This window comes from Narcine bancroftii, chromosome 10 (genome assembly GCF_036971445.1).
Source record: "Narcine bancroftii isolate sNarBan1 chromosome 10, sNarBan1.hap1, whole genome shotgun sequence".
NCBI lineage: Eukaryota > Metazoa > Chordata > Chondrichthyes > Torpediniformes > Narcinidae > Narcine > Narcine bancroftii.
Window position 1 is genome coordinate 82436922 of NC_091478.1, and position 27226 is coordinate 82464147.

At 40.2% G+C, this 27226-nt stretch overlaps 1 protein-coding gene and 1 long non-coding RNA gene across 11 annotated transcripts in view; one reads left to right on the forward strand and one right to left on the reverse strand.

Moving 5' to 3' along the window:
• The window catches only part of chd9 (chromodomain helicase DNA binding protein 9), a 243818-nt gene that overhangs the window by 45422 nt on the left and 171170 nt on the right, over positions 1-27226 (reverse strand). For all 10 annotated transcript variants that reach the window (XR_011345802.1, XR_011345801.1, XM_069901582.1 and 7 more), the window contains exons 14-19: positions 26992-27135; positions 25699-25954; positions 19063-19273; positions 9974-10169; positions 5990-6157; positions 5476-5655 (exon numbers count right to left, since the gene is read on the reverse strand). Coding sequence is in view for 8 of the 10 variants with exons in the window: in XM_069901582.1 (XP_069757683.1) it covers positions 5476-5655; positions 5990-6157; positions 9974-10169; positions 19063-19273; positions 25699-25954; positions 26992-27135 (1155 nt within the window). In the remaining 2 variants the exon portion in view is untranslated. The remainder of the gene's footprint in view (positions 1-5475; positions 5656-5989; positions 6158-9973; positions 10170-19062; positions 19274-25698; positions 25955-26991; positions 27136-27226) is intronic.
• LOC138744841 (uncharacterized) lies at positions 12950-27212 on the forward strand. The gene is made up of 2 exons (XR_011345804.1): positions 12950-13194; positions 27010-27212. It is a non-coding gene; the product is annotated as an uncharacterized lncRNA (long non-coding RNA).

The following is a 27226-nucleotide window of genomic DNA, read 5'->3' on the forward strand; positions in this document are numbered from 1 at the left end:
GAGCCTGCAGCTGACGTGGACTTTTTACCCCCTCCATAAATCTTCGTCCGCGAAGCCAAGCCAAAGATTCATGTTAACCCAGCACCAAACCCGTTGGTGCCTTGTTTGGAATTTTTGAACCAAGAGTAGTGAAATTGCTTCTCTTACTGCAAGATGAGTTATTTTGATCAGATGGAAAGATGCTGTCCCACCCATCCATAATCAATGGTTATATGATACGATGTCATATTTAACCTTGGAGAAAATAAAATGTTCCATAAGTCAATGAATTTAAAATTTCCCAATCTTTAGGGTTTTTTTGAATTATTTTAATAGTCTCTAATGCGAATCTTAATCAGTTTTGTTTGTGATTCATGTGATTATATGTTTCTTATTATTTCTACTGGCAGGTTTGGAGTTTAGATTAGTTAATTATATATTTTTGTCCTATTTTTCAGTTTTCCTATGATTAATACTGTTGCATAAGAAAAAATATTTTTTTTTCTCTGAACATATTGTGCTTGTCTGCTCTATTATAGTTTGGATTAGTTTTGAGCATCATTCCGTTATGTTTGTATGTACAGATACACAATCCTTTATCCGGTCATCTAAAATCTGGGAAGCTCCAAATACCTGGTGCTGGTATAGTAGAGGGAGAGAGAGAGACGGCAGCATGACTCGGGTGGGCGGGGAGGAGGAGAGAGAGATCGCAGCGTGACTCAGGTGGGCGGGGGGGGAAGGAGAGAGAGAGATGGCAACGTGACTCAGGTGGGTGGGGGAGGAGACACAGCAGCGCGACTCAGGCGGGCAGGGGCGAGAGAGATGGCAGCGTGACTCAGGCAGGCTTAAATCTGAGGCAGCTGACTTTTGTTCTGAAATCCAGAAAAAATCCGAAATACGGAACACACTGTCCCCCAAGGGTTCCAGATAAAGGATTGTGTACCTGTACTATTTTATAAAATTCAATAAAAATAAAAGAAATTTAAATTTAAATGTACAGCACGGTAACAGGCCCATTTAGCCCATGAGCCCATTCTGTCCAATTACACCCTATTGACCTACACCCCCAGCACATTTCGAATCGTGGGAGGAAATCCCATGCATATACGAGGAGAACGTACATACTCGTTACAGACAGCGTGGCATTTGAACCCCGGTCTCAATCACTGGCGCTGTAACAATGTTGTGCTAACCGCTATGCTCAGCGTGTCATCCTAACCATTTGGATTTTAAAGAAGTTCAATCTTTTTTTTCCCCCTCTTGGTTCACGCACAAATCGTGACTTGCAATACAAAATACAAATTAACACATATTAAATGACCCTATTTTGCATAAAGATATGGACTGAATTTTCACTGGTCTATTGTCCTATCAAAGCCAATCCTTACACATTTTATTTAGGCCATCAAGCCATTAAGATTATCTACACTGAATTATTAAACTTTAATGGAATGGCAACATACTGTACTTGCATCATCCAATTAAAATATTTCGCTCATAACCACCAATGATGGAATTTAAAATTTCCATACTTGTGTCACAACCACATCACAGGCTTGTCCTCCACCACGTCACAGGCTTGTCCTCCACCACGTCACAGGCTTGTCCTCCACCACGTCACAGGCTTGTCCTCCACGTCACGGGCTTGTCCTCCACCACGTCACGGGCTTGTCCTCCACCACGTCACGGGCTTGTCCTCCACCACGTCACGGGCTTGTCCTCCACCACGTCACGGGCTTGTCCTCCACCACGTCACGGGCTTGTCCTCCACCACGTCACGGGCTTGTCCTCCAACACGTCACGGGCTTGTCCTCCACCACGTCACGGGCTTGTCCTCCACCACGTCACGGGCTTGTCCTCCACCACGTCACGGGCTTGTCCTCCACCACGTCACGGGCTTGTCCTCCACCACGTCACAGGCTTGTCCTCCACCATGTCACAGGCTTGCTCCCCACTACTTCTGTATTCTCCTCAAAGCTAATCACTCTCAAATGTGTTCCTCCAAATCTAAACCTACACATTTCAGATTGTTTTTGTTCACACAATTGATGACCCTGGAGCTCATATTCAAATATCCCTATCTATTTCACTCGTCTTCAATGTTGCTGTCTTTGTTGCGGAAATGATTTTGCATCTTCCAAAATGGTGAGACTGATGGTGCTCAGACCTGCATTTTAATTGCAAGTCATGGCTGATACAGTCCTATGGATATGATTACCCCTTACCTAGAACATTTCTTCCTCACTTCACAATCATCAAATGATGGGACACCAACACACACTTTTTAGAAACCCACTTTCCAGAAAACTGAAATCCACAAGAAAGACAAAAAGTTTTATTTTAGGAAATTATCTTCTGTAGTATTTTACTAGAAGGCTTTGATCTCTCTTGAAAACAGCAATTTTTTACCCAGAGGTATGGCAATGGGAACCAACAGCAACTGTGCAATTTGTGTGACAGGAAGGGAGAGAGAAGAACCGAGAATGAGAAAAGAGCCGGAGCAAGGGTGAGAAGAATGGCACAGGGGACAGCGGGTGACAACAAACAGGTAAGGGAGATAGCTGAAGGAGGAATTTGAGAGTGAGAGGAACTTTTTATTTGCCGATCTTCTATAAGGTAAGGGCTGCGAGGGAAGCAAGGATTAGGTTAATGTACAGTAGGTTTATATAGGTCAGCAAAGCATCACAATCTATCTCTTAAATGGGAAAAAAAATGATTACAATGTGAAAATATGTTTTGCTGATGTTTCTGTGAGAAACAGCTGTATTAAAACATGGATTACTCGAAAAGTAAAAACACAAAGCTGGAGAAACTCAGCAGGTCAAGCAGTGTCCTTTATATAGCAAAGGTAAAAAACTCTAATCGACGTTTCAGGCTTGAGCCCTTCATCGAGGTGTAGAAAAAGGTCAGTAGGCATCTGAACTAAAAGAGTTGGGGGAGAAGGATGGTTGCAAAGGCAGGTGATAGATGGAGGGAGGGAGGAGACAGCAGTGATCTAGGGGATGAGGGATGACTAGGTGAAGGGAAGGGGAAAGGAGGTGGAAAGGAGAAGGGAAGGGGAAGAGGAGAGCAGGTTAGCAGAAAACGGAAAAGTTGATGTTAATGCCATCCGGTTGGAGAGTGCCCAGATGGAAAATTAGGTGTTTTTCCTCCAATTTGCAAGTGGTCTTAGTGGGAGAGTATACAAGGCCATATGAAATGCTTGGCTACTGGAAGGTCTCTGTCACTGGTGCGGACTGAGCGAAGGTGACTCAGGATCAGTACCCATGGATTGGAGGGTAGCTAATGTTACCCCACTATTTAAAAAGGGGGGTAGAGAAAAAGCGGGGAATTATCAGCCGGTGAGCCTTACATCAGTAGTGGGCAAAATGATGGAATCCATTATTAAGGATGTAATAGCGGAGCATATGACTAGCAGAGAAGGGATCGGACGGAGTCAACATGGATTTACAAAAGGTAAATCGTGCATGACAAATCTATTGGAATTCTTTGAGATGGTGACAGGTGAAATAGATGGGGGAGAGCCAGTGGATGTGGTGTACCTGGACTTCCAAAAGGCCTTCGATAAGGTCCCGCATAAACGACTGGCTTCCAAAATCAAGGCTCATGAGATTGGGGGCAAAGGATTGATGTGAATTGAGAACTGGCTGGCAGGTAGAAGACAGAGAGTTGGGATAAATGGCTCGTTTTCTGAGTGGCAGGCGGTGACCAATGGGATGCCACAGGGATCTGTACTGGGACCCCAGCTGTTCACAATTTACATTAATGATCTGGATGAGGGGATTGGATGTAATATCTCCAAATTTGCAGATGACACTAAGCTAGGAGGGGTTGTGTGCACAGAAGAGGGGGTCAGGAAGCTCCAGTGTGATTTGGATAAATTGAAGGACTGGGCAGATACATGGCAAATGCAATACAATGTGGATAAATGTGAGGTTATCCACTTTGGTAATAAAAACCGGAGGGCAGATTACTATTTGAATGGCAATAGATTAAGAGATGGGGAAGTGCAGAGAGACCTAGGGGTACTTGTACATCAGTCTCTGAAGGCGAGCATGCAGGTACAGCAGGCGGTTAAAAAGGCAAATGGTATGTTGGCCTTCATATCAAGAAGATTTGAGTATAGGAACAAGGATACCTTACTGCAGCTGTACAGGGCCTTGGTGAGACCCCACCTGGAGTATTGTGTGCAGTTTTGGTCACCTTATCTAAGGAAGGATGTTCTTGCAATGGAGGGAGTGCAGAGGTGATTCACCAGGCTGATACCTGGAATGGCAGGAATGACTTATGAGGAAAGATTGCGCAAATTGGGATTGTACTCCCTGGAGTTTAGAAGATTGAGAGGGGATCTCATAGAGACATATAAAATTCTGGCAGGACTGGACAGAATGGATGCAGATGGGATGTTTCCAATGATGGGAAAATCCAGAACCTGGGCCCATGGTTTGAGGATAATAGGCAAACCATTTAGGACCGAGATGAGGAGGAATTTCTTTACCCAGAGGGTGGTGAATCTGTGGAATTCAGTGCCACAGAGGGCAGTAGAGGCAGGTTCATTAAATATATTTAAGAGGGAATTAGATTATTTCTTCAGTATAAGGGTATTAAAGGTTACGGAGAGAAGGCGGGGACGGGGTACTGAACTTTAAGATCAGCCATGATCTCGTTGAATGGCGGAGCAGGCTCGAAGGGTCGAATGACCTACTCTTGCTCCTATCTTCTATGTTTCTATGTTCAGCAAAGCAATCTCCTAATATCTGCCCAGTCTCTTCGATGTAGAGAAGGCTACAAATGGAGCACTGGATGCAGTCAATCAGTCTTGCGGATACACAAGTGAAGTGTTGCTCAATTGAAAAGCCTGTTTGGGGACCTAGACCACAGTAAGGGAGAAGGTGTGGAAGAAAGTTTGGCACCTTCTGCAGGCACAGGGGAAGGTGCCAGGGGTGGGGCGATTGTTGAAGAGGGATGAGTACAGGAGGGGAGTACATGAGGGAATCACAGAGGGAGCTTCGCTGAGCACCTTTCACTCCACCCAGTGACATCAACATCAACTTTTCCTATTTTGATAACCTGCTCTCCTCTTCCCCCTCCACCCTTCCCTTCCTCTTTTTTATCCCTCCTCCCTCCCTTCCTCCAGCCATCCCTCCTCCCCTTGATCACTGCTGTCTCCTCCTTCCCTTCTCCACCTATCACCTCCTGCCTTTGCACCATCCCTCCCTCTTACTCTTTTGTTCAGACGCCTGCTGACATTTTTTCATACCTTGATGAAGGGCTCAAGCCAGAATCGTCGGTTACATATTTTTACCTTTGCTATATAAAGGACACTCTGCTTGACCTGGTGAGTTTCTCCAGCATTGTGTTTTTACTTCAACCATAGTGTCCGCAAATTTTCATGTTTTACTTCCATTACTCGAAAGCCCTGCTTTAGAAACAATTACTTAGACATTTCCCTAGATCAGCTTAAGATCCACTTGCTTTACCCCAGACACTACCTACCTTGGCAAACGTTGAGCCTCTCCCTTCAGATTCAATAGTAATTGTCTTTGTACGTCGCATAAGGATCTGATCAATATCCTCTTCACAAAACTTAGAGCCCTCATCTTCTTCGTCCATGATTGCACCATAAGCACCCCGACGAAGCAAGTCTTCAATTTCTTTCTTTGACATTTGTTGCATCTAAATAACCGGGGATTTAAAGACGTTTATTTTTTAAAAAAACATTTTTTTTTAAAAGAAACCCAATTATGTGTTTATGGTCATTCTGAAATCCAAAATATTTTTATTTTTAAAAGCTGGTTTGAATAAAACTATATGATGCAAGTAATGTCTCAAACATGGTTTTACACATTTATAAAGCATATGCTTCGTAATTTATGGCCAATGAAACAAATGACATTATTGTTATGTGTCATTAGTGTTGAGTAAATTAAAATTCTCAATCTATTGGCCATTTGTTAAAAAAAATGTTGGACAACATACATGGAACAGAATCAATATTTTCAATACATACCCCACCAACGGTATTTTCTCTTCCATTCATACTCTGAAGCACAGCTTTGTCAAGGCCCAGCTTCAGGCTGGCCTTGTCAAACATTTCCCGCTCGTAAGAGTTTCGAGTTATCAGCCGATAAACCTTCACAGCTTTGTTCTGGCCAATCCTGTGACATCGAGCTTGAGCCTTTTAAAAAAAAATTTAGTAAACCACCATAAATTTTCAATATTCTTATTCAAGGGAACACAATCTGTTTTACTTTATTGTGCTACAATCCTACTTCCACCCACCTATGGTGGAAAACAACAAAAAGCTTCCAAGAGATAAACACAGGCTCTTCACAATGTTCCATCAGAGTCAATCAAAAATTCATATGTAAAATTATGTGAAAATCAAAGCCAACCTTCAGCTTTAAAATATATTGGCTTTACTTAACTCTAAAGAGATAAATAGCTTCTGATAATTTCATCCATGTGGTGTATACTTACATTTACCCTATCTGTTAAGATTTTTCACAGTCGGAGACAATAGTTAGGCACAATTGAAATGTTACCACAAACCAACATAGTTTCCTACACTGGTCACTATAAGAATCCTGGATCTCCTCATCTCCAGACCACAATCAGCAAGGATTGGTAAGAATGTCTCCTCCACAATCTCCATCAGTGCTGGAGCACCATAGGGCTGTGTTCTTAGCCCCCTGCTCTACTCACTTTACATCTACAACTGTGTGGCTTGGTACAATAGCCATAGCACCTACAAATTTGCCGACTATACCACGGTACTGGGTCGTATAAAAAAAGGCGATGAGTCAGCGTACAGGAGGGAGGGAGAAATCCTTGCTCAATGTCACCAAAACCAAGGAGCTGATTGTCAGAATCAACAATAAATATTTAAAAAAATTAAAATAATAGCGAACAAAAAGTCAGGCAGTGTCTTTGGTTCATTGATTAGTCAGGAATCTGATGGCAGCGGGGAAGAAGCTGTCCTTGTGCCATTGAGTGCTCCTCTTTAGGCTTCTGTACCTTTCCCCAATGGTAGCAGAGTGAAGAGGGCATGGCCTGGGTGGTGGAGGGGGGGGGAGGGGTTTGAGGATAGAGGCACCTTTTTTAAGCCACAACCTCATGTTGATGTCCTTGATGGAGTGAAGTCTGGTGCCTGTGATATTGCAGGCTGAGTTAACAACCCTCTGGAGTATTTTCTTGTCCTGAGATTTGGCGCCTCCATACCAGACAATGATGTAACCAGCCAGAATGCTCTCCATGGTACCTGTAGAAGTTTTCAAGACATACCGTATCTCCTTAAACACCTCACAAAGTATAACCTATGGTGAGCCTTCTTCATGACTGCAACAGCATGGAGGCTCCAGGATAGATTCTCAGAGATGTTGACACCCAGCAATTTGAAGTTCTTGACCCTCTCCACTACTGAGCCCTTGATGAGAACTTGTTCCTTTGACTTCCTCCTGAAGATTGTTGACTTCAGGAAGAGAAAACCAGAGGTATAAAATGCAGTGATTATTGGGGAATTGGAGGTGGAAAGGCTGAGCAAATTTAAGTTATTGGGAGTCACTATCTTGGAGATTCATTTCCGGACCCAACACTCTAATGGCATCGTGAAGAAAGCATGTCAACGCCTTTATTTCCTCAGGAGTTTACAGAGGTTTGGTATGATATCAGAAACCCTGGCAAGTTTCTGCAGATGTGTGAGGGAAAGTGTTACTAGCAGCATCACGGTCTGGTATGGGGACACCAATACCTGACCGTAAAACCCTTCAAAAGATATTTGACGTAGGCCAGGACATCTCAGGCAATACCAACCATCAAGAATATCTACAGAAACACTGCTATCAGCAAACAGCAGCAATCATCCAGGATCCGCACCACCCAGGACATGCACTGTTCTCGCAGCTATCATCAGGAAAGAGGTATAAGTGCCACAAGACTCGCACCACTAGGTTCAGGAACAGCTGCTACCCCTCCATTATCAGACTTCTCAACTACACCATCAGACTTCTCAACAACAAACTCAATCAGGGACTCACTTAATGACTCTTACATTTGTACCTTGTTGATCTTTTTTTATTCTCTCTGTATTGCACAGTTTCTTCAGGAGGAGGAAGAAAGCTTAAAGTGGGAGAAGGGGTCTTGGGGAAAGGAGAGTAATGGTCATGGAAGCAAGCCCAGAGGCAACAGAGGAAGAGTTCGGCATCGTGGCATGCCGATAATGTCCGTTATGTATTTTTATCTTTGCTATATATAGAACACTGTTTGACCTGCTGTTTCTCCAGCAATGTGTGTTTTTACTTCAACCAAGGTGTCTACAGATTTTCGTGTTTTACTTGTTTACATTTCATTATCTTTTTACAGTTCTTACTTGTTTACATGTGTACAAAGTGTACAGTTTTTATTTTTGCAATACCAATATGTGGCAATTCTGCCTCACCCATAGGAAAAAGAATCTCAGGGTTGTATCTGATGTCATGTATGAGTCTGACAATAAATCTAAAAATATGAAATCTGAATCTTATTAACCTCCCTCTTCTGAAAATAACAATTATGTCACAGTCCCCATTGAAATTAGTTTTATGTACATGATCTTCAATGGTAACATTTCAGCTCCTCCTCATACACGTTGATTTAATTTAGTTGCTCACATCACCTGTTCAATTTAAGGATCATCTATAATAGCATGACTGACAGGGCAGCAGTGTTTTTGAGACTCAGATAAAACCGCTACACCATTCACTTCATAAAAGCAAGAAGCATGAACTCAGCTTGTTATTTCTTGATATTAAAAGATTGAGAGACGATCTAACAGTGGTGAATAAGCTAAGCGATTGAGAGATATAAAGATACTCTTTCCTCCAGAGAAGTGATCCAGAATATGGACATTTCAAAATGAGGAAGCACTTAATCGCATAAATTGGGATAGAAACTGGCTTGCAACAAGCAAACTTTCTAGCCTAGTGTTGAGTTTGTTGTTCAGAAAGTGTTCAGGGCAAGTAAACAGAGTTGAGATTCAGATCACTAGAATGTTGCCAAGTGTAGAAAAGGATGATGATGATTCAGAATTGTTTTGTGATTTGAGAGCAACACGCACGAGAGTCAGTCATGTCTGAAATGCTTTGGACCACTGACTGGTTGTTAGTCTTTCATCCCAGCACAGGACAATCAGTGTCTTACAAAAGGAGCGTCAGTCTGCTAAACTGTACACATTCATTCTCTGAAACTCTGCAATAGTATTTGTAACTTGGAAAACCTGCCTTTTCTCATTCTAAACTTCTTGTTTTGTCTCTTTGATGTAACAATAGTTGATCACCTTCAACTCCAAGCATAGAGCCCATTATAAACAAAATAAATGAACAAATAATGTTTTTTTTTCAATAATGGACCAGCAAGTTGAATCAACAGTCAGTGCTCTGAATGACAACAGATTAATTTCTCTCCTATTGTTTTTAGGAAGTGAAATTGCACATTTTATTTCTACAATAGCATAGAGGGATATTTCACAAGAACCACCTATAAAAACTGCAACATTTTACTTGAATAAATAACATTTATAGTGAAGTTTCTATTCATATTTTTCTCCTCTTTCCCGCCTGTATTCTAGTCATTTATTTAAATTCATGGCAATTTGACTTTGTTTCACATCAAAAACAAACATTCATTTCTACTCCTTTATAGTAGACACAAAGTAATATTCCACAGCTATTGCTAACTATATTTCTTTTGTAGGTAATTATTTCATACTAAATGGTAGAAGTAAAGATTTATCATGCTGTATGTATAAAAATAATAGTTGTGAGAACTTGGATTTTGCTTTGGAAAATATAATATTGTTAATTTACCCTGTTACATAATAATTGTTTGACATAACTAGGAAAGAGAATGTACACACTTTACAATTAACAAAATATTTTTCAGTATTTTTTATACCATGAGAATTCACTGTTAACCCCTACTCAATCCACAACAAAATTTCAGTTTAAATTTTATTTACCTGAAGGTCATTTTGAGGATTCCAGTCTGAATCAAAAATGATACACGTGTCTGCTGCAGTTAGATTTATCCCTAAACCTCCAGCTCGTGTACACAGTAAGAACACAAAACGATCAGAATCAGGCTTGCTAAATCGGTCAATTGCTGCCTGCCGTAGGTTCCCTCGAACTCTCCCGTCAATACGCTCATATGGGTACCTGCAAATAAAATGTTGGAGACAATCAAATCATGACTGCATGAAAGTATTTCCATAATTTATTAATCCTAAACTTTACATTGCACCTTCATACTTTTCGAGATAATTATTTAACACTTTGTTTACAGCTATTGAACATGCAGTAATTTTGACAATTGAAAAAGGTACAGAGAACTAAATGTTACCAATCCTGCGACAGGATCACATACTGTAAAACTCATAATAAGTGGAGGTTAAATCAGTCAGGTGTCTGTAAAGGAAACAAATGGCTTAGCACTAAACTGACCAAGCACAAGGAACGGAGGGGGTTTTAAACAAGGTTTTACAAAAGTCTGTGGGCAGAAAGAAATGCTGGAGGAGCCATTCTCAGAGACACAAACAGAATGGAGACTATTCAGTCCAGGCAACAACATTAGCATTTAGTCATCCCTTCTCTGAGCCCCTATGCTCTGAATGTCAACAAGATTTACAAGTTCATACATGAATAACAATTATTCTACCATGTCTGGAATTGCTCCTAGCAGACTTTAAAAATGCTAACTTTAATCTCTAGAGTAAAATCCATTTACAAATGTTTTCCACTTCCAATAAATTCAGAGTTTTTATCCATCATAATAATTTTGTGTTCTGATAGTCAACAATCAAACACACAAGCAATACTTTCAAGACATGAATTGGCTATTTATGGACTTACAATAAACAAAAAGGATATCAATGAGGGGAATTATGCCAATCAAATTCTCATGGGGTAATTTTTGTACTATAAAGGAGGATAAATTTTGGCAGATTAACACAACCAATGTAAGTTTAAGATGAATTCAACCAGTGGATATCAATTTTCAGTGGTCCAGTAAAGATCACGATTTAAAATAGTCATTATAGATGTATATCAGAATGCAATTCAATGAACTCAGTGGGATGAACATAAGGAAGGCATAATTAGTCTAAGCTCAAGCTATGTAATTCTGTAACAGACAAAATGGTCTGTTAATTTATTTTTCCATTTATTATTCATTACATTGTTTCACTTTTGCTTTGCACCATTCTCATCAGCCCCCTCAGAGCAGACAACATGGCAAGTTATTTTTTAGCACTATTTTGACATGGTGCTCCATAGGAAGAATGTTTCAAAAGCATTGAATATAATTCACTGATTAGAGAAAGGTTATTCACATAAACTTCCAAATGTATGATGTCCTCCAGCTGAGCATTTATACTGATAAATCCAGACATTTAATAGGGAAAAATAACAGATGCAAGAACTTCCCTGAAAATTAATTCAAAACATGATGCATTTAATATCAATGGCAACATAATAGCTTCAATAGAATTCAATACTAGTCAGTAAACAACTACAATGGCGATAACGAGTTCATTTTGCAACTTTTGTTTCAGAAAATTATACTGAAGTGTATACATACATTTAACTACTTTTTAAAAAGATACTGCATAGTAACATTTCAATGAACCAGATAAGTTTCCAGCAAGGCAGTTAACAGAAAGAGAGCACAGGAAGAGAGCATGGGAATCAGGGACTAGGTGAGTGGAAATTGCAAGCATCACCAAACCCTTGGGGTTTCTAAATAGACTGATAATAGGTTATCAGAATTTTGCTATCAATGCAGGACATTAATTTTCTTCTCTATTATCTAATCCTGTGACACAATTATGCTCATGTAGAGTCTGGATAGTCCATGATATTTAAATTAATCCTAGTACACTGAAAGAATCATGAACCATAGTAGAACAGATAATCTGAAATTGTTTAAGGATGGTTTAACAACAGTGAGACTGCTGTCCTCTCTAGGAAGGGAAGCTATCATCCAGTCACATCCCATAAACCAACCTTACATTGTAAGGTTAGTATCACTTCGAAAATGGAAAATGCTTTCATGAAAAAGCTAAATAAATTCCCATTATACTTCAAAAAAGTATCTAAAAATGGTTCTGTATTGGGCTTGATACAATTGCTGTTAAACTAGTTTCTGTGTTGGTATGGCAAATAAAACTTATGCATTCTTGAGAAAAATAACCTGTGAGGGCATATTCTACAAAATACATCAGTGACTACTCATGATATTTTTTAAAAATCATTTACTCCCATTTTTATCTCAAATCTCAATATAAATAGAAAAATGTGTAAGCCAATGCATTCAGCATGTGAAAATTTCAAGGATAAAGAATAGCTCCCTTTACATTAATACAATGCACAGAGGCACCAGCTGGACTGTCAGTTTGGTTTTTCACATCAAGGTCGGGCTTTACGAGCTGAAGTCACGTTACATCCGCCCTGCCCCCACCCTCTTGGAGAAATACCATCACTCCAAATGAACATCTAAAGCAACAGTTAAAGGTCAGTATTTAATAATTAGAATTCCAATGTACAAAAAATGAAACAAGATAATTGGAAAGCATGGTTGAAATGTAATTAGGAAAAACAAATATGTTTATTTCTTTCCAAATTATTGTCACCTGCAGAGATTGGGATCTCAAATTCCTGGTAATTGTGGGTCTCCATTTTCTGTTATGATTAATCATTTTATAATTACCACAAACAGGATATCACTAACCTACAATTAATCAGTTATTTCTGATTAAATAGCCCATCATAATTTTCCACAACCGTCAAATCTAAATTTAATTTCCACCCACTGCACATTTCCCACAGTGTTAAGACTAAAGTGAATTGATTACACGCTTGGTCATGTCACAATTAGGGGGAGGTCAACAGTTCAACTGTAATTATTTTCTCAGAAAGAGGTTAAATTTAGAACTAATTCAAGAGAAAAGGGTCATATTTGATTTACTGATTCTCATAAACATGTATGCACGTACAGCTATAGCATCACGCCAACTATCAACATTTTTCCCTCCTCCCCCATCATGAAAAGAAAAAGAGAGATCACAGACCAGAGCAGAGAGAGGCAGAATCCTGGAGATGACCCTCCAGCCAGATTACAATAAACAGAACTTATGGTTACCAGATATAAATCCACAATGCATACTACTCAATCTTGAAGCCAGCAGTGAGTAAAATGAAATTGTGTCCAGAATGATAACCTTCATCATTCTTACCTTAACTGTTTTACTTCATATTGTTGCCCTCCACAGGAGCTTAATCTGTCACATGATTCCAGCAACAGGACCTTCACTGAGGCCAAGTCATTACAGGACTCACTCCTGCTGCCTTCCAGTTCGGGTACTTGTACCCCGCTGGACTCAGTCAGAAAGGTAGTTGGGTCTTCATCTAGTGACTCCAATGCTCTGAATGAACTGGATCAGATGCCAGAAACATGAAAGTCCATGTGCCATGCCGCAGAATTGCCCAAGCATATGCTGCATCAAAGTCCAACAGCAAGAATGTCAGATGATTGAGCAGACACCCCAGCTTCACTGTGTGCTCTCTCAGAGATGGGGGGGGTCTCTGACTAGCATGAGTGGGTCGGCATTGGCAATGATTTTCTCGTGCCTGGAAATAAATGGCTGTCTGAAAGGAATATTAAATAAGGCCATTCAGGTCCTCAGTCAAGGTTTGCAACCTACTGATGCTGGAAGTCTGGAATAAACACAAAGTGCTGGTGGTACTCAGCATCTGGAAAGAGTCAATATTTCAAACTGTAGACTTTCCATCAAAACTGTTTCAAAACGTTACTAACCTAAAATGTTAAACTCTGCAGATAGAACTCCTCTTGCGGCAGTATAATCTGTTCTGCTTTAAATAAAATAACCATTTAATCTGCCTGGAATGGTGAGATGAGGCTTGATGAATAGGGGGTAGTTCAAGGAATGGAGATAGTTTGTAAGTTTGGTTTGTATTGGGTGATCTATGCAAGGTTATTGGGTGCAATCTGCCATCTCTCTTGGAAGGTTGGAAATTGAAGCCTGAAAAACATCACCAAGATGAAAGCAAGCCCTTCATCAAGATACCTTAAAGGGCTCAAGCCTGAAACCTTGGTTTCAGTGAAGCTTTATCTTTTCTATATTTCGACTTGCTGAGTTTCTCCAGCTTCGTGCTTTCTCTTCAACCACAGCATCGTGATTGGGAATGTGTATTGCTGTTCTTGCATTCTTAGCATAAGCTTTCTCCTCCTCCAAAGAAGCTCTCTCCTCTCTGACAAGTGTTTGTAACAGGATCTTGCTGCTGTACAACATTTCACAGAGCACAGCATATGTCATCCCACTGACATTAGCTGGGAGTTATCAAATGCGTTCAACCATGCTGATATTTCTGAAATAGCAGTCAATATGTCCAAAATGAACCTTCAACATGCTGATGGCTTGCTCAACAAGGCAAATGGTTGTCAGATAGCTGTGGCTGGACTACTCCTTGCCTCATTGGTTGGCTGTATATAATTAGATGACTTGCGTATCCTTCATCTTCAAGCAATCAGTCACTTAATCTGTTCTGAAGTGTAATGGGGTCAGGGAGCACACTGGATGAAGGCAGGGTGGCAGTTCTCCCTCCCTCACCATGCCATTCCAATACTAGAATAGCATAATTATTGTGCATACTTGAACATAATGGAAGGGAAGTCCTTGCAAGAAAGAGCCATTCCTGGATATTTTGGGGTCTGCCTTGTATACCAGACTTCCAGTCAATTACATCCTTCATTGAGAGAAAGCAAACCAGAGTTGCAAATCACTCACTCTGATTGCGGCTTACGCAACCTGGCTGCCTTAGCAAGCAAATCATCAATCACCCACTTGTGTACTGACATGTTGCTGACTAAAAGGTCCTTCAGACATCTTTGGTATAGCCCTCGAATGATCCTGAAATAAAGCTGGAGACTGGTTAATTGTAACCACCAGATCCAACATAGAGCAGGCCGTGTTCCGAAAGACTGCAAACACCTGGCACCACCTTGCACCATTTCACGAGATGATGAGTTTCTTTTCGCTGTACTTGAAGCGGCAGGCACGGTCTGAGCAAATGCCCTGCTCCTTGTGGAGCCAGGGCAGAAGTCTGCTGCAGTATACGAGACTCTTGCTGATATTCACCGTGCTCTGCCTCCAAGTTCCAAAGTATTGCAATAAAAGCAGCATCCATAGTAATGTAGCCATTGAGACCTACAAAGTGCAGTTAACAAGTAGTTACTTGCAAAGTCTGGAAACCAAACCAAGGTTTTTTACAAAGTTTGTTCCAAGGCTTTCTGAGTAACCTCCCACCATGACTTCTGTGAATATAGCCAAAGAGAGAGCAGCTGTGGAGCTGGAGACCTTACCATCAGGTTTAATGTAATCTCTTTAGCTCCCCTACCGTGGCTATGATCCTCCATGCATTTTACTGATGAGTTCCATAAAGCTTATGAAACTTGAACCCTCTGGTCAAGTTCAAAATTATTGTTAAGTTCACTCTTCATAAGCAATTAACATTAAAATTGGCTACCTGCCTCTCAAAGAGTTCTCCCCACTCACAGTCTGAGCTGTCTGGATGAGGTTGTAAGTGTATCTGACAAGCTGTCTTTTTCATCAGATAATCTTGAAATTGCTCTCAGAAATGTAATGTCCAGGTTAATGCCAGATGAATAGTTCCTGAAAATAACCTGAAACACTAAATATCAAGATCTTGAACATCCACACGTGAAAATGCTAACTTTGCAGGACAGGGAACTCTATAATAAATGCAAATTAAAACTAGTCAACTTAAAGTTAAATTAAGTTAAACAAGAAAAACTGCAGATGATGGGTTGAGTGCACAATACACAAATGTGGTAGAGAAATTCAGCAGATGATGCAGCATTTGTAGGAAGTAAAGGGTAACCAATATTTCGGGCATCAGGCGTCTCAAAGTCTATTACCCCTTTTTCACAGAGGATTTAACCTGGGTATTATCTGCCTTTCGAACGCTTCGCCTACCTGGGTGAATGCTTCAAAGGTTGATTGGGGGGGGGGGGGGGGTGGAATCTGAACTGACCCAGCTTTTATCTGCCAAGGTCAGTAGTGTCAGAGACTAAGTGGGACCAGTTTAAAAGGGCGAGCCATGCTGCTGGGTCGAAACTGGAAGGGGAGATGATGTCGTGATGACATCTTATGTGTGCAACACACAACATAAACTCGTAATGTATCTGGTGGAAAGAGCACACAAGAATCCCCTGTCAGGGAATGAATTGCTGGCCCTCCATGGTCCCAGGCAGAGAAAATGCAGAAACTTGGTCCGCGAATCTCTGGCTTCCTTTTCCACCCCCACCCCTAACCCTCTCCACCTGCGGGGTACTTCACATTGCAACAACGCCTCACTCCAAAGGATAAATTATAGTGCAGGCAGTTTGAAAACAGGCATAGAAATATATTTATATCTGCACTTTAAAAAAAACCCACACAAAATGAGTTACAATGCTTCCGTAAACTGGGCCTTATCGGCATTAAGGCATTGCCTAATTTCATTATAATTAAATGTATCTTTATGTATCTTAGGAGTTTAATTGAGCCTTAACAATGGAATACTTTGAAAAATATCACTGCCTGGCGCACATGTTTTACATTGCACTAGATGCTGACGCTACTGTGCTACAAGTCCCGCCTCTTTTGCTCTAGGAAACCGGCTTGTTGTGCAAGGACTCACTGACCCAGCATTTTTTCTTTTCTGTGTGAACAAGCAAGTTGGCTTCCAGAGACGGGTCATATATTTGGCAATAACGTGGCTTTTCAGTGTTAAAAGGGGATATCTTTGTCGGACAGTAAGTTAGATTCAAAAATCAAAATCGCTTATTTGAATGCAATAATTCTAAACAGAAAATTTACTTTGCCTCCACAGTTTGGTTTTAAATATCAGGGTATGTGAACATTTTCATTCACAGAATAGTTTGAATACAGGGAGTCCTTGACTTTTGACCTATGCGAGTTACATCCATCTACAACTGATTTAAAAATAAATCTATATTAAAACTACTGTAAAAGTACATATTTTGTATTAAAAGTACTGTATACAGTGGTCCTTGCTCCCCGTGGCAGCCCTAGGTCCCCACTCCCCGTGGCAGCTCGAGATCCCTGCTCCCCGTGACAATTCGAGGTCCCTGCTCCTGCAGCAACCTGAGGTCCCGGCTCCCTGTGGTAGCACGGTGGGGAAAATTCGACTTAAAGGATTTAATTCACACCTGTAATTCTGTTTGAGCATGGAGATGATCCCCGATCTAGGGGCTGGATCTTAGATGCAGTGTTCCTTAGGAGATAAGAAAGTCTGATCTTACTACCATGGCTTATAGGTTGGAAGCTTCCAGGCGGGTGGGACAGTTGTCAAGCAAAAGAAGAGCTTTGGGTTCTAGTTTTTGCTTATGCAAATGAGCATAAACAGCAGGGACAATTATGTAAAACCAATACTCAAAGATGACACTGATGCTATGTTCAATCATGAGCGGTTTTAACTTATGTGTTCCAGTCTTGTCAACAATGTCATGCAATCTTTGCATTGTTTGAACCCCTCATGTCAATGGGCGTCACCTTTGTTAGACAGTGTGTGGACAGGGATCATCTTATAACAGAAGCCTGTTTTGTCACAGTTGCACACTTGTTCTTTGATGTAGCCATCTTTTTCTAAGAGAGTTTTTAGTTTTACTGGGTATTCACTGGCGGCAGCACTGTCGGCTGAGTGAATTTCTCCAGACACTAACACTTGAGAAATCCTGTGAGGGCATTTAAATCAGTCTAGCCATCCATTGCTTGCTTTGAATTGTGAGGTTTCTTTGTTGATCAGCTGGTCAAACTTCTCAGCTTGAGCTTTGAGAATAGGCCCAGAAATTGGAATGTCTTCTGGGCAAGCTTGAGTAATTGAGACTGACATCTATGACTGTCTTCATGCATTTGGCCTTTTGTCCTGGCTCTTCCTCAACTTTCCAAAGCGACACACGTAATTTATCTTCCTGAGATTTCCAACCATGAAGAGATGATTCAGGTATGTCAAGGTCACGTGCAACTTTTATTCTTGATCGTGTCAAGTGCGTGAAGCTTATCTTTCACTAAAAAAGATTTTTCTCTTCTAATGGTGCATTCCATTGTGATCTGAAAACAACTTTAATTCTGGAATGAGGAAAAAAGGGGTCCACTGGCTCATCGCGTTATATCGGAGTTCCACTGTATAATTTTCAAACAAAGTTCTAATTTTGCCATTAAAATTGTAGCAACTCCAAGCACGATAAAAAGCGCAGAAGAATTTCAGTATTTGCAGTTGACCATGTTTTCTTAGCATCTTGGAAAGTTCACAGGATAGGAGGTAGCTATTCTTTATCCTGTGATCATTTATTTATAACTGATGAGACTATTCACATCACATTTCTTATGGATCTTGGCTATTTTATGATGAATGGTGTGGTATCTCTCCTTGCTCACTGAATGGCCAACAAAAAGCTTCAATGATCCATTCATTACATTGAAAGCTGCTCCAAGATACATGGAAAGTCACCAGCAAACACACCAATGTTCATATTATTAAATTTCAGTCAAACTCTAAATTTCAGAAATTGTTGTGGTTTTCCAAAGTTCACTGTTCTCATCAACTTTTTAATTTCCAAATTCTGAGTATTTCAATGTTTAATGATTGGAATGCTCAAAAAATAAACAATGAGCTGCATTGATATCAAATCATTCCCATCTTCACATTTGGTTAAACCAATCAATTACTATATTGTGCAAACAATGATCCAATGAGCTCAAATTCCTCTGACACTACCCAGATGATAGAGTTAATTTTTTTGGCTAGCAAGAAAATCAGAAGTGAGATGCCTTATTACAGAAGTTGACATTGGCAGAATGGTGTGAACACAACTGAAACAAGGATCAAAATTCAAGCATGGCAAGTAGAATCCTCAGACAAAATTTTCGGTTGTTTTAAATTAATTTAAAAAAAAATAGCATTTATATCATTTCTTACTTTTAAGAAATCTTTACACCAAAAACTGTACCTTTTTTGAATAAGGTAGTCCTCAAGAATATCCAAGCAGCGCACCATCTGGGAGAAGATAAGAACTTTGTGACCTCCTGCTTTCATCTTTGGAAGCAGTTTGTCGATTAAGACCAGTTTACCAGCTGACTGGATCATTGCTTGCAGATGAAAATGCGGAGCAGCTGGACTGTGCATCTCTCTGAACTCTCCAAGAATCTTTTCTTCAGCACCTGGTACAAAGGGAACTTCATTACATTGCCAAATAAATAACCCATATCCACAGAAGTAAAACTGTTGTTTCAATTAAATCAATATCAATTGGGAAAGGTCTCTGAAGCTAAGTATTTAAATATCAGATTGTAACAGCAGATTCACTTTAGATTATATACTGTCATACCTGTGAATTTGTGCTTTAAAACATCCAACATATAAATCATAATTGAACTCCATTACCAAGAGAATTTGCAATTTAATCGAAGAATACCATTTCTAGTTCTGACAAGAACAAACCAAGTAAAAAGAGATGAAATGGACATAATGAATCAAGTGGGTCCATCAACTTTGCAACTTACATGGTTTTCTTAAATGTCCTGAAAGGTTTGTTTGAGCATTGGTAGGAAAACACAATTCTGATAGGAGCATGTTGGTGGACTATTTGAAGTGTTGCTGAGTTTTACCAAATAAACATTATGTCTTAAAAACCAGTGTTTTCCACTTTGCTTCTTTCCACTCTCAACATCTGTACCATTCAAGTCACGGTGACACCACTGCTATCCTCAAGATTTTCTTCTCCTTGACTGATTGCATAGAAATCCAGTTATTACGCTAGTTACTCAAATGCCCAGATGGAAGAGCTCTGAGGAGTTGATTTGATGGCCTAAGCTACATTCACAACCCTGTAGTTTCTTGCAGTCCTGGGCACATCAGTTCCTGTAGTAAGCTGTAATGCACCTGGACAGTGGTGCTCAGTGGTGCATCAATAAAAACTGGTCTGAGTCATGTCAAATTTCCTTTGGCTTCTGAGGAAATAGAATTGCTGCCAGTAAACTTAAGGATCCACCCCACTGTCACACTTCTCACCTTTTCTGTTGGCCAGAGATGCATAAGCTTGGAAACATGAACCTGCAGATTCAAGGACAGTTTGTTGCCTGCTGTTATCATACTCTTGAATGGACCTCTCTTTGGATAAAGATGATACCTCTGCACTCAGGCTTGGCATCATGGGGGTGGGGGGGGGGGGGGTGGGGACATTCGCAGGCCAAGCCCTTCCCAAATTAATTATTGTGCCCCCCCCCCACCAACTCACAGTGGTTTACTCTCCATATAAGCACGTGCGTTTGTCTGTTATGTGGGGATGGGGGTGGAAGTATGACAGCAGCGCATGGAGGAAGTTCATGGCAAGTAAGGCATCCATTTATTCCCCTCCCACCCAATGAGTGTTTTTGAATGTCAGTTTGTGCCACCCGCTCCACTCTAGTTACCCTAATACCCCCAATTAGACTTGTTCTGACGCCGACTCTGTCTGCACTGTTTCACTGTATTATCCTCTATATCCTGCACTTTTTCTTAGTAACTCTATACTACACCTTGCTCATTTGTTTCATTATTCTTTTAGTTGCTGTAACTGAGTACAGGTTGACTTGTCTGGATAGCATACAAAATATTTCATTGTTTCAAAGTAAGTGCGACAATATACAATTCAATTACCTCTGCAGCATCATTGAACTAAATAATCTAATTCAAAGGTAAGCACAAGTAATAAAGACCAAGAAACTGTCAGGTTATCACAAAAATCCATCTAGTGCCTTACTTAGGACTGAACTATGCACTGCTTTAAACAGCCTTCTTAAATGGCCCAACGTGATATTCAGTTCTCGAAAATTATCTTCACAATGTGGACTGCAGTGTCACACTGTATGTTTTTTAAAAAAAATTAGACATACAGCCTGGATATCCGTAATATACAATAAATATTGATCTTGACATTGAAGTCCACATCCCTAAAGAGAATAAATGAAATACCATTAAAACTTTCAGTTTATTGTCATCTGATTGTACAAGTGCAACCCAATGAAACAGCGTGCAAAACATAAAGACATGCAACCAGACATAACTCATACACAAACAACACATACGCGAGACAAGTATTCGTTCAGCATTCTCACTGCTCGAGGATGTAATAGATTATGTTATATTTTACATTGTATATAGATGTGTTTTAAAGGAGATAAATTGTAGGTTTTTTTGTGTGGGTCACAAACATTTCACAACACAGATCTTATTTAAAAGGCCAGAGCTCTGCTCAAGCCAAACAGCCCAGGTTCCGATTGCCTTTGCAAAAACTTTGAAGAATGCCTCTCAAGATTTCACAAGTAGGTGTTAATTGGACATACTGTGGAGTAATAGGTTTTGGAAAGCAATAAATGAACGGACTCAGAAGTTTGGTTCTGGTGCCACAGTCTATCTGAATGCAGTTTGCTGTTCTAAGAAGGTCATGTGGTTTTCTCTGGGAGAGAGAGAGAGAGAGAGAGAGAGAGAGAGAGAGAGAATGAGAATTCAGTTACTCAGTTCAGCAGCAGCAACTGGGACTGGAACATGATGAGCTGACAAGCTTGTGAAAAAAACCCATTTTGAAGAGGGGTTGTGAGTTCTGAGTTCAGCCTATTGAAAGTCCTTGTGGTCCATACAAGAGGAGATGGTTGGCTGTATAGTGTTTCACCTGAGATAAAGGAAACAGAAAATGGACTCTGTGGTGACCTGAAAGAAAGAGGTTGTTGGACACACACAAACTGATTCCTTCCAATCAGCCACTTCAGTTTGTGTGTGTCCAACAAGCAACAAATCTCTCTGAAAACTGACAAGAACTTTCCTAAGTGGTAACCATTTACCTTTCAAGCACCAAAGCCTGGTGAAGATTCATAAATGCACAGTATAAGAATTGTCTGAAACTGGTGAACTTGGAGGAGTGAGAAGTGAGATTGGACTGTGAATCAAAGAACTTTTTTGAACTTTTTCACACATTACATACATGTGCGCTTAGAATTAGAAGGGGTTAAGTTAATTTAATACTAATAAGTTACAGTTTGATCCTGTTTTTATGTTTAAAGAAAATTAAAAGTAACTTTTGTTTAAGTAACCATTTTTTATGATGAATTTCTCTTGCTGCTGAGTTTTGGGGTCCTCTGGGCCTGTTACATGGGAAGAAGCTGCTCCTCAGCCTGGTGGTGTTGGATCTGATACTCCTGTATCTTTTTTTTCCAACAGAAGCAACTGAAAGATCCTATGTGCAGTGTATAAGGGGTCCTCTGTGATTCAGGGAGGGGGGAAGGGAGACTCCAATGATCCTCTCTGCCACTTTTATGGTCCTGAATATTGACCTCTGATCCATTTCTCTGCAGCAACTGCACCACAGCATGATGTAGCCAGCCAGGATGCTCTTAATGGAGCTCCTATAGAAAGATGACATAATGGTGGCCAGTAGCCTTGCCTGCTTCAGTCTTCTCAGAAAGTGCAGTCACTGTTGCGCCTTCCTGACAAGTGATGAGACGTTGAGTGAGGAACTTTAGTCAACATCTGTGAGGCAAAAGATATAAATAGACATTTTGCCTCTTGACTGTACATGAGGACTAAGAAAAGTGGAAAGATTGCCAGTATATAACAGAATGAGGTGTGCATTGAACAGATGCAAGAGATAGGTAGAACCACACAGGGAAGAGATGATGGGCAGATGGAAACCAGTGGAAACATGAAAGGGGAGTGGGGGGGTGGGGTGGTTTGGTAAAGAGGGCGGTAGGTGATTAGTGGAGCCAAACGGGAAGGGAATGATGTACAAGTGGAACCTGGTGGGGTGAGGAAGGGGAAAAGATAAACTAAAAGACAAGAAAACTAAATAGGGTAGGTGAGCATCTATAGGAGGAAAACACCAAGGGTGAGTTACCTCAAAGTTAAATATTCAATATTCATATCATAATGTTGTGAGCTAGTCAAGTAGATGATAAAATGTTGTTGATCTGTTTATATTTGGCCTCTCCAAAGTAACGGAGAAGGTTGAAGAAAAAAGTTCAGCGTGTGAATGGGAAAGAGTTGAAATGACACACAAACAGAAGCACAAGATGACCACTGTAGACAAAGGTAAATGCTTCACAAAATGTTTGCCTGGTCTACGTGTAGTTCTGCCAGTGCAATAGAGAACACATCTTAAGCACTGACAAGCAGATCAGGTTGAAAGAAGTGCCTGTGCGCTGCTGAGGTCCACGGGTTGTGAATAAAAGGTGTTGACTTCCTACATTCACAAAGGAATATGCCGATATGGGGAGTGGTGAGTAAGAAAGTATGACCAGACTTGAGAGTCACAAAGCGAATGGTCCCTAGAGAAAGGAGAAAGGCAGGGAGAGGGGAAAGTGTGACTGGTGGTCAGGCAAAAATAGAAGAGGATGAGGAAGTGAAAGGCGAGGATGAAGAGAACCCTATTGCTGTCTATTACTTGTCCTGCATGTGCATTATTTGTCTGTTTGAGTGTTTTATCTGGTTATGTGTCTGCATGTTTTGCATTGAGGATCGGAGAACGCTGTTTCATCAGGTTGTACTTGTGCAATCATTAAACTTAACTGTTATGTCATGGGAGAGGGGGGAGTGAGAACAGACATGCGAAAATGGAGGGTTCCATTAGGTACGACAGAGGGGAGCCAAGTTTCGAGAAGTTTCAGAAGCCCCTGAGTAGAAAACCCCATCTTGAAAACAGATGTGGTGGATTCAAAAAAATTATGAGAAAAGTGGATGACATGCTGATAAAAAGTAGGAGGGAGGAAGAGGTTATCCCTGGTGTGTTACCCAATAGTAACACTCTGTAAACATCACCAAAGTATACATTATTCTTTCTTAAATCTGCAGGTACAAACTGGCTGCTACTTTTCCGACAAATGAAATACAGTACAATTCTGATTATCCGAAATCGGATTCTCCGAAATCATCATTTATCTAAAAAAAATTTTTTTAAATTTGGATAAATGTGGACATCCAAAACATCCAAAACAAATCAGAAATCCTCATTAATCCAATTTTTTTGGGGACCTGAACTGACCGTGGAGATTGGGCTGCCAGACAGGAGCGGGAAATTCGAGCTCCTGGGCAGGAGCGGGGCCTCGTTGGGGAGGTGTCAGTGATCAGCAGCGGCCAGCACTTTTTTGGTGAGAATTAAATATTATAGAAAAAACATAGAAGATAGGAGCAGGAGTAGGTCATTCGACCCTTCAAACCTGCTCCGCCATTCAACGAGATCATGGCTGATCTTAAAGTTCAGTACCCTGTCCCCGCCTTCTCTCCGTAACCTTTAATACCCTTATACTGAAGAAATAGATCTAATTCCCTCTTAAATAGATTTAATGAACCTGCCTCTACTGCCCTCTGAGGCAATGAATTCCACAGATTCACCACCCTCTGGGTCAAGAAATTCCTCCTCATCTCGGTCCTAAATGGTTTGCCTATTATCCTCAAACCATGGTCCCGGGTTCTGGATTTTCCCATCATTGGAAACATCCCATCTGCATCCATTCTGTCCAGTCCTTCCAGAATTTTATATGTCTCTATGAGATCCCCTCTCAATTTTCTAAACTCCAGCGAGTACAATCCCAATTTGCGCAATCTTTCCTCATAAGTCATTCCTGCCATTCCAGTTATCAGCCAGGTGAATCGCCTCTGCACTCCCTCCATTGCAAGAACATCCTTCCTTAGATAAGGTGACCAAAACTGCACTCAATATTCATGCTTCCCTTGTTTGTTGTTGTTTCAACACCGTTGCTACTGGACTGTTTTTAAAAAAATGACCAGTTCTCTGAAAAAAAAATGTTTATCCGACATAGGCCCAGTCTTGACCATTTCAGATAATCAGAGTGGTATGGTCATTATTTTCCAAAGAACTGCCACAAGCAACAAAAAGGGGCTGGAAAACTTAGCTTTGGATCCTTGTTGCAAATCGCACAATTAACTTTTAAAAGTTAGGTTTGCTGAAGCTCATTTATTGAGGTATTTATTTAAATACCTCAACAGAGATAATAAATTGGTATCACTGTGAACAGCACCTGGTATATAAAGAGATAAGCAAACCAATTAAAAGTTTCTATGAAAAAGCACAACAAATATTTTCACCTGCTTTCAAATACCCAATATAAAAGTGATTACTACATCTCAAAATGGGATAAATTAGTTATCTTAATTTCTATTGCCTTGTCCTAGCCACTCCCTATTTGAACCTCAAAATCTTGTCTTTCAGAGCCAAACGCAACATCATGAATGACTCATAATTTTTTCCAATTTGTTAGCCAACAGAAAAATCAATGGTTTATTTATGGGCTGATTTAAAATGATGCAACTCACTGGAGATTTAAATCTCAAACAGGCAATAATTAGACAGGCAGTGATTGGATGGGCAATGATCAGACATCCACTTTCTAAAGGATTCCCTGACAAAACATTTCATGTCACTAGTGCAGTGACACATCAACAGTTAAGAAAGCTGATCACGAATCTGGGAAATTCTACTGAAGTTCCTTCAAGAAAAAAAATGTTAAATTAACAGAGCAAAGAAATAAAATGCAACATTTTCAACTGTATAATATTAAGTAAACATTTGTTTCAGAGAAAGTAGTCAGATTGTTACCTTTTATAAGGTAGGGATGATTGCAGCACTTTCTGAGCTCCATCATGGTATTTACAAGATTTGGCACATTTGCCTGCCCTGCTCCTTTGGATAGGAAAGTGAAATTTCTTTCCAGGATTGCACGATAATATTTCTTTTGAATATTGGTCAGTTCGACTTCAATGATAGTCTCCTCTTTTGGAGCCAGCTTCTTTTCTACATCTTCCTTTAAACGCCGCAGCATCATGGGCTTTAGTATTGCCTGAAGCTTTTGCACCTAGAAAAACAAAAATCACGCGTTTTGTTGTATCTGCCTTACGTTAAATGCATGGACAGGGATGGATACAAGGTGCTACCCTCGAAGCATCCAACTTATTCAAGGTTACTCGAAGAGCAATAATGTATGTTCGTGAACTATGGATGTAAGTGTTCTGGTATGGTAAACCAACACACCAAGTGAAATGGATCTCATTGAAGCAGTTAATTCTGAAAGAGGATTGCCTCCAGAGTTACACCTCTCTCCAACAATGAACTCCCTATGTAATTTTTTTTGGAGATTTCTTCCTGTATCATATTATTTGTAATATTATCACTCCCACTGCCTAATGTGGAACTTATATTTTGATATTACATTACTTCATTCAACTCATGCTGCCTGGCTTTGAGCTGCCTCCAGTCTGGTAATGCTCACAGATTGAGTCATGTAGGAGTATATTTTATTATCTTCCTGATCCAAACATGCAATTCAAATCTAATTAATACATGACTCAATTAATACATGACTCAATTAATACATGCAATGTTCTCTAACATTGCAGAGGTCAGTAAAAATTCTCCAACAGAGCACAGCAAGCCTTAGAGAGCAAATCGTTTGCCTTTATGACAAAGGGTTTTGAGCACAAAAGTAGCGTTGGCAAATTTGTACAGAGCTACGGTGAGAACAAATTTGGAATACTGGAGTTTTTAATCTCTATAACTGAGGAATGATATTATGGCCTTGGAATCAGGACAATGGCGTTTGCAAAAGTGATTCCAAAAGATGATGGTCCTGTTCTATGAAGAACAACTGAAGCTTAACCTATATTCAATGTGATTGAGTAAGCGGTGATCTCACGGAGTCTGAGGGGGATATGCTGAAGGACTGTTTTATCCATCTCGAGAATATAGAATTCCTGATGTTTAGCAATCAAGCTGGAACAGTACCACTATTTCTCTTTCCACTGATGTTGAGTATTTTAAATCATCATCAGGATTTCTTTTATATTTAATTTATATCATCAATTTAATTTAAAAAATAAGTAATTTTTCTTTTACCTGTGCTTCACTTTTTAGATCTCCAAATTCTTGCATGAATGTATTTTCTGAAGAGAATCGCTGAGGCTCCAGGAAGTGAAGTAAGCTGAACAACTCCTCCACTGTGTTCTGCAATGGAGTTCCCGTAAGAAGCACCTTATGCTCCTGGATTGAAATGGAAGAGTTTGTACCTTCTCATCAAGTTTCATTTGTCACTTAGCAGTAAAATCAAATCAAATCCAGCTTCATTTTTGCT